Source organism: Zalophus californianus, chromosome 4 (assembly GCF_009762305.2).
Source record: "Zalophus californianus isolate mZalCal1 chromosome 4, mZalCal1.pri.v2, whole genome shotgun sequence".
Lineage (NCBI taxonomy): Eukaryota > Metazoa > Chordata > Mammalia > Carnivora > Otariidae > Zalophus > Zalophus californianus.
Window position 1 is genome coordinate 162,172,551 of NC_045598.1, and position 8,817 is coordinate 162,181,367.

At 38.0% G+C, this 8,817-nt stretch overlaps 1 protein-coding gene across 1 annotated transcript in view; it reads left to right on the forward strand.

Annotated features, from left to right (window-relative positions):
- The window catches only part of TRHR (thyrotropin releasing hormone receptor), a 35,225-nt gene extending 27,039 nt beyond the window's left edge, over positions 1–8,186 (forward strand). The window contains exon 2 of the mRNA XM_027577668.1: positions 7,779–8,186. Within this exon, the coding sequence (XP_027433469.1) occupies positions 7,779–8,186 (408 nt within the window). The remainder of the gene's footprint in view (positions 1–7,778) is intronic.
- Positions 8,187–8,817: the final 631 nt, after the last annotated feature.

Consider the following 8,817-nt stretch of genomic DNA (forward strand, 5'->3'; position numbering starts at 1 on the left):
AATAGGGGGACTTTGATGTAAAATAGATGGAAACTCTGTATTATCTTTGCAACTTTCCCATAAATCTAACACTTTTTTTTAAAAGCAATATACAAACATTAGTTAATAGTTTTAGAACTTGTAGTAAAAGTCATAGTACTAGTAATAGGGATAGTAGTTAGTAATACAAGGATCCTTAGCAGGCTGAAATAGAGAACTTAATTAGCCTGGTTTTTCATATGCAGCACATATATGCCAAGTTGAACTAGTGTCCCCTGAAGGAACCATAATCTCAACCTTAAAAATCAGAAGCTAGAAATCTGTCCAGTTCACATTAAAAAAAGAGAGAGAGAGAGAAAGGGAAGAGGAAGAGGAAGGAGAAGGAGAAGAAGAAAGAAGAAGAAGAAGGAAGAAAAGAAGAAAAAGAAGGAGGAGGAGGAGGAGGAGGAGAAAGGAGAAAGAAGAAAGAAGAAAGAAGAAGAAGAAAGAAGAAGAAGAAGAAAAGAAATCCCTAGTAGGATCATTATCTAGAGGTTTTATAAAGATTACTAAAGGATGTGTTGAGAAGGACTGAATCCAAACTCTTTTATGAGAGCTATATGCCACTATTCCACATAATTAAATATAATGAAAAGTAAAATATATATAGTAGGGCTTGACTTAAAATTTTCAAGCTGATCCTCGTGAGAAAGATAACCCTTCACCATGGTGGCCAAGGACAAAGGCCCTTACTTAGCAACTCCTGTTCCCTCCCTGCTCTTCTCCTCAACCATCAATGTCTGCAATCTCTCTCTCTCTCTCAATACTATGTTTTAATCAATCGATTAAATTTAATCAACTTAATCAGCCTCCTTTCTTGTCCTCACTATACTGTGCAAAAGTGGCTGCCTCCCTCCTCATTACTAAAAGGCTTCATGGAGCTGACATTTTCAGAACTCGACACTGTATCTCCTTTGACAGCTGCATCTCTCCTTCTTGTCGTAGCAATGGAAGGCCAAGCACCCCACAGAGTGTGACATCACCTCATCAGGTAAAAATGATGACTTTTGTAATGGCTTCCACAAGCTTCCTAGAGAAAGATGGAGTTCCACTTATTCACATGACCTGCAATTGGAACTTGCATACTAAAATTTTTTTTAAAGATTTATTTATGAGAGAGAGAGAGAGAGAGAGAGAGAGGGTATGAACAGGAGGGGCAGAGGGTGAGAGAATCTGAAGCAGACTCAGTGCTGAGCACGGAGCCCAACATAGGGTTCCATCTCATGACCCTGAGATCAGACCCAAGCTGAAACCAAGAGTTGTTCACTCAATGGACTGTGCCACTCAGGCACCCCAGAACTTGCATACTAAATTACTTCTGGTCCCCATGATAGACCTCACTATCTCATGCCTCCAGACTGCTACACACATCCAGTCTCTGCAGAAACACTCTTCCTGCCTCTCTTTACCTCCAGATTTTGGCTTAGATGTCACTGAGACCAGAGAGCCCTTACAAACCACCCGTTGACCTCAACTCCAGATCAGGTGCTCTCATAGAACCCAAAATTTCTCTGTCTTTGGATTCGTCACAATGTATTATAACTACTCATCAGATTATAAGTTACATGAAGCCATTAGCAATGTCTCTCTGGATCGTTATCAAATCAAGAGCCAGGACATTGACTGGAACATAGGACAGATGCAAATGAATCTCCTAAATGAATGGATAAATTCTTTCCCCATCCAAATATATTGTAAAATCATTTTCCCCTGAAGATTGTGTCATACTGTTTCTCAAGGAATTTTACATACTGGTACAGAGGTTTGTAAAGAAGCAATCTTTCATCTCATCACATATCTCATGCATTGTCCTAGCAAAATTGTCAAGGCTTAAAACAATGGTCCAAAGATATTTTCAGATTTGCATCTTTGCCCCTTTATTTGGGATAAGGAATAGCAATAGAAATAAAACTCCAACAACAGTGTATGAAAACTGATCTCCAGAACATTTTTTTCTAGGTGTTTACATCTGTAATGAATAAGAGCTGTTAAAATCCAAGCTATGGATACACTAAAAACTTGTGAATATTTTAGAAAGTGATTAGGGTCAATCAAAGGTATTGGGAATTAACTAAAAATAATTATGAGTGGGATTAAATGTATTCTCTATTATCCCACTGGAGATGTATTTTCCATTTGATTAATTTTAGAAACATCATTATATTTATTTTACTCCACACTTACTTAAAATTTTTAAATATATTTATTTCAACAAAAAGCTGAAATGTATTAAGGACTCATTTTATTAATTAGCCAATCTCCACTTAAAAGAGATTTTTTAATATTAAAAAATAAAATGTTTGCAAAAATCCTCCAACAAAATTTTGGAGTATTAAAATCCAATAAAGGATCATGTCTACAATTCTGAAATAATTCTTTCCATGCCTGAATTTATTCAACATTTACTGGGGGCTTTCTTATGTCACACACTGTACTAAATCCCTGAGGACAAAGAAATTAATAAACTTACCCAGTCCCTGAAGAAGCTTACCATGTATTAGAGAGGTGGACAAATATAGATCATTGCAATAAAAAGTTTTGGTAGTGTTGTCAAAGTTTGCCCGGGGGGGCTATGGAAGCACGTGGCAGAGATATTAACCTTGAAACTGTGGCTTTTCTTAAAGACAATGCTCCCTCACTGACATTAAGTGAAAAGGGGTAGGTAGATATTAAATGTGGGTTCAATGTTTCACCTGACAATTGGAGAGAAAAACACAAAGACAGATGAAATTCAAACTTTAAGTTTGGAAATCTAGCAGCAATATGTATGTTGGATTTATGCTTAGAAGAAGTTAAGTGTTTAAGTGACCACAACGGGGATAACACAGTAGAAATCTCATCATTGGAAATGCAAAAGACTTTCAAAGAGAGAAAGAGCAAACTATAAAGGAAAGAGCATGGGCTTTGGCTTAAGTAGACTTAGGTTGAATCACAGCTTTGTCACTTACTACTCATGTGTCTTTAGACAAATCACATACATTCTGTAAACCCCAATTTCCCCATATGCAAAATAGAGCTAATACTAGCTTACACATAGAGTTATTTTAAGCATTAAATAAGATAATGTTTACATATCTTTACCATGAGCCATCATAAAGAACTCAAATGTGATAGTAGCAACCTCATTGTGTAGCAAGCAGAGATTCAAATACAGGATGCTTAGTCCTTGGCAAGGAGTGGGAGGATTTTGGCAGGTATGAAGTAGTGACCTGATGTCAGAGAACCTGGAGTACTAGACAGGAGACAAAGACAGGGATGTGAGTGATGATGATGATAAAGATGATAATTACTATAGCTTCTTCTAAAGCTCAGAATATTTATCACTGAATTAAGTCTGATTTCCTAGGACCAATTAAAGTACTTACTCATAATCTTAAAAGTCTGCTCAGAAAAAAATTAGGCTTCAGTTAACCTCTTGACTGAGTAAATCCTTCTTAATCTCTGAAAGAAGTCAGAATCTCTGGAATAATATTTTATCTGGTATTATATGAACCGATGTGAAAATTACACCTTCTCACACAGAACAACTTCTCTACCCCCCAGTGAGCAAAATATGAAGTGTAACTACCCTCCATGCACTGAGTCTGAAGAGAAGCTCAGGGAACAGTGAGCGAGGCAGAACAGGGGACTTGGGGCACATTCTTGGAGGTCAGGGAGAGCTTCAGGAAAGTGACAAAATGGCCCTAGAAGGGAGGGAAACAGTAACTTGAGAGCAAGAACAGTTCTTTGCTCAGGACAAGATGATAGAGAATAAGCAGTATAGAGATAGGTTTAATTTAACACTTTACACACAGCAGATGTTCCAAATGTTGGCTGTTGAGTGAATGAATTGAAATATTTTAAATAGATGTGGTTTTGACATGAAGATCAAGAGTTAAACACAACTTTCAACTTCATTTATCTTATATAGAGGAAATATAAATGTAAAAGAATGACCTCAATAGTCTGAAGGACATGGACTCAAATCCTGAGAATATCACTAGTATTTTTCAAGTTTCCTCAATCATAAAATAAATTTTATAATCTACAAGAAGTTTGTGAAGATCAAATCAGATATTTATAAAGAGCTATTCCTAGGGCACCTGAGTGGCTCAGTCAGTTAAGCGACTGCCTTTGACTCAGGTCATGATCCCTGAGTCCCAGGATCGAGTCCCACATCAGGCTTCCTGCTCAGCGGGAAGTCTGCTTCTCTTTCTGACTCTTCCCCCTTCTTGCTCTCTCTCTCTCTCTCAAATAAATAAATAAAATCTTTAAAAAAAGAGTTATACCTAACTCATAGTAGGTGCTCAATAAGTATTGGTTCTCTCTCCCCAGTTCTTTTAACCCTCTTCTTTTTTTTTTTTAAAGATTTTATTTATTTATTTGAGAGAGAGAATGAGATAGAGAGAGAGCATGAGAGGGGAGAGGGTCAGAGGGAGAAGCAGACTCCCTGCCGAGCAGGGAGCCCGATGAGGGACTCGATCCCAGGACTCCAGGATCATGACCTGAGCCGAAGGCAGTCGCTTAACCAACTGAGCCACCCAGGCGCCCTTTAACCCTCTTCTTAAACATGACTTTAATTCCAGTCTTAAATGCTTAGCATGCAAAGGAATAAAAGGAAAATTCTAAGATATATCTTTTGGAGATTCAATTCTAGTGATCTCCATATTTATCTTCTATGATTATGTCACTGGATGGATTATACAGCAATGAGCAATGCATTCAGAGGAGTACTGGCAATAATTGATCAATTTATGGTGATTAGTATACTTTATAAAGATTTTAGCTAGTTCATCAAAACACATGGGATATTTATGTGGTATTACAAGATCTACCTATGAAGTTTTTTTGGGAAAATAATTGCACAATGGGATTGATCTTATTCCATGAAAGGAATTCCAGAGAACTAATGTTATGGCTAACCCAAGAAACTATAGCATTTGGAGAATTCACCAGTCTACCTAAAAATCCTATGAAGCTGTCTCTGTTATCCTCAAACACAAATCAAAGTAAGCCTCTTCTGTCATACTCAGTACCTATCTCTTAGAATCAGTGGACACTAGGAGTACTTAATATCTACTGGAAATACTAGTTCCTGCCTTGAGAGTAGATGGATAGCTCATAGGTGGCACTGCAAGGAAGTAGTAGGAGTTGTTCAAAAAGAGATAGTAATGGTTAAAAAAGAAAAAAAAAAAAAAAGACAAAGTCTATTTGTGCCCATAGATGAAAAGTCTTACAGCAAATATTTGGATAGCCAAGGAAAGAGGCAATTACTACAGATCCAGGAAGAATAACAGCAAGAGAGTAGCCTCACTCCCACAATGTAGGATACAAGGGGTTTCCTAGCTAAGGTAGAAGAGATATGGCTAAGAGTAAAACAGAGCCCCAGGATCAGAAGACTAAATGTGCTAGGGAGACAAGGGAGATTTGCCAACACAGATCAAGATGGATTCTATTACCAGGATTAAGTACAAGGTTGGGAGATGAATTTATAGTAGATACTGATGACAGAGTACGTGTCTAGATGTAGAATCTTTATTTCTAAAGACCTTTAAAAAGCCCTCTCTCAAAACAGGATCCCCCTCAATGCCAGAACAAGATAGAGGCTGCTAGTACTAGCTTTAGTAAAACAGCCGGAAGGTCAAAAGGGATGGGGGGGGGGGGGGGGATGAATCTGTTCCTTCCATTTTGGGTAGTTTCCAAGTTCAGAACATCTAGAAAGTCTGGGCTGAGGAAGCTGGAATTTCTCAAAGTCTGTGAGAGACTAAAGGTAACTGAAAATTTTATTTATTTATTTAAAAAAAATTTTATTATATGTTAATCACCATACATTACATCATTAGTTTTTTGAAGTAATCTCCACACTCCACGTGGGGCTCGTCATTAGTTTTTGATGTAGTGTTCCCTGATTCATTGTTTGTGTATAACACCCAAGTGCTCCATGCAGTACGTGTCCTCTTTAATACCCATCACTAGACTAACCCATCCCCCCACCCCCTCCCCTCTAGAACCCTCAGGTTGTTTCTCAGAGTCCATAGTCTCTCATGGTTCGTCTCCCCCTCCAATATCCCCCCCTTCATTTTTCCCTTTCTGCTATTTTCTTTTTTTTTAACATATAATGTATTATTTGTTTCAGAGGTAAAAGATTTTTTTATTTTTAAAGTAATCTCTACACCCAACATGGGGCTTGAATTTATGACCCCAAGATCAAGCGTTGCATGCTTCACTGACTAAGCCAGCCAGGTGCCACTGAAAACTTATTTTAAAATGTATAAAGTGTTGCTTTTGAAGAAAAGCAATCAATTATTATCTTCTCTACCCAAAGGTAACCCCTGCTACAATTTTAATATGTCCTCCATAGAACTGAAATATTATGGTCTCTTTATATTGTCATTAATCAAAGGTAATATTTCCATAGTGCTTTAGAGTTTCAAAGCCCTTATCACGTTCATTATTTTTAAATTTTACTTTCTCAGTATCTCTATGAAGTAAATGAACAATATAATCAGGCATATTTTCAGATGTAGACATGGAAGTACAGGTGAATGACTTCATTAAGGTCTTAAAACCACTTAACTTAACATGGACAAAACCAAATGATTTATCTCAGTCCAGGTCAGTCTCCAGAATCTGCTAAATTATGCTCTTTGATAATCTTGTCCCTGGGCAATCTTGGATATTAATATCATCCTACCTACTGTCCTAGCTCCTGTGCATGGCTTATTCTTAGGAGTAGGGTCAACTCTATGTAAAATTTCAAAGTTTGTTTACTCTGTCCTGCATCTCCCTTTACCCTGAAGGAGAGCTGTATGGTGGGAAGGGCAAAACTTTGGATCCAGGCTGACTTGGCTTCCAATCCCGGCTCTAAGACTCCACCACTTCCGCCAAAGTACTTACCAGCACCTGCACTTCATTTTCTAATTTGAAAAATGGAAGATGCAATACCTATTTTGGAGGATTTTCAGCCTTTGAAATGTGATAACATATGTAAAGCAGCTAGTCTAGCATCTGGAGCATAGTAGACATTCAACAACCATTGGCTTTTTTAAAAGATATTTTATCCTTTTCAAACTATTATGTTACCTCATTTGATTTAGGGGAGCAATATTGGCTCCATTTTACAGATGAGCTATAACGTTAAGATCATTTCTCAGGGCCACATATAAGGTAAGTAAAGACGGGATTAGATCTAGGTCTCCTAACACTTGTCGTAGACATTTTTGGTGGCCTGAGTCACATTCTCTTAGCTGGCCCCTGATTGCAGCCATTGCTACAGTGGATGGTTCCTGCTTGCAGAAAACATCCTGATTCTGGGATCCATTGTCCCCTGTCTATCTTCTCTGCCTCAAGTTTCTCTTTAAAGCCCCCATAAGCTTCCATGCAGGAGAATCAAGGAAGTGTGGGCCAGTTAAAGCCCCCAAGGGCACTCCTCAACAAAGCAGAGATTGGCAGCCAGTGGATAAATGCCCCAGCCTCTCTTTCCCTGGACAGATAATCCTGAAATGCATTACTTGATCCACAGTTGCCCACAAGGAGAGTCATTGCAATAATACATCCTGTTTTAGCTTTTCTTCTTCTATCACACTCTCTCTTTTACCCTTAATCCTGCTTCCTGGGATGATCTCACAAATAAACTGCCTGCATTTAAGCCCTTGTCTCAGACTACCTCTTGGGAACTAATGGTTGGCGGGGGTTGGGAGGGGAAGGGAGGTGTTTTATTTTAATTTGTTTGTTTTGTTTTCATTTGTGTTTGCACTGCATTTCTCTTTATTTCTCCATAGGTCACCAAGATGCTGGCAGTGGTTGTAATTCTGTTTGCCCTTTTATGGATGCCCTACAGGACTCTTGTGGTTGTCAACTCATTTCTCTCCAGCCCTTTCCAAGAAAATTGGTTCTTGCTCTTTTGCAGAATTTGCATTTATCTCAACAGTGCCATCAACCCGGTGATTTACAATCTCATGTCCCAGAAATTCCGTGCAGCCTTCAGCAAGCTCTGCAAATGCAAGCAGAAACCAGTGGAGAAACCCACTAACTACAGTGTGGCCCTAAATTACAGTGTCATCAAGGAGTCAGATCCCTTCAGCACAGAGCTTGATGATATCACTGTCACTGACACTTATTTATCTGCCACAAAAGTATCTTTTGATGATACCTGCTTGGCTTCTGAAATAACCTTTAGCCAAAGCTGATTCATGAATGAGAAGAAAATGGACCAGAGAGTAAATGAGAATCTGTGCCGTTATCAGCCCAAGAGGAAACAGCCAATACTTGTACATGAAGAGAGAGCAGATAAAGTCTTGGCCAAGGCTCTAATAAATCCTGGCCCAAGATACTTTAACCCATAAGAATGATTCATATTTTCCTTCTAGTATCACAAAAATGTTTCCCCCAAAATGGAGATTTGTGAAAAAGCCAAATGATAGAGACAAAGTGTAGCTCTTTCCATTGAATCTGAGAAATTCACTGCATTTTCTGGGGCTGTGAAGTTTAGATAAAATCTAGACATTGATTTAACATTATTCATAATAAATGTAACTTCTCAAACTCCCCCAAATTATTGGTACAATTAGGAATTGGGCAACGTGTAAATGTTTAAATGTTTGCATTTAGCATTTCATTTTAACACAGTATAGTGCTATTTCATGAATATCTGAAACTACAGGGAAAAATGGAAAAAAATTATTTATTGAGTGAAAATGAGATTTCAAATAGAGTCCCTGTAAGAAAAACAAAAACACATGCCATAATCCTTATAAAATTCTGAGATGATTTTTTTTTAATTCCAGCGTGTTTGGCACACAGTGTTACATCAGTTTCAGG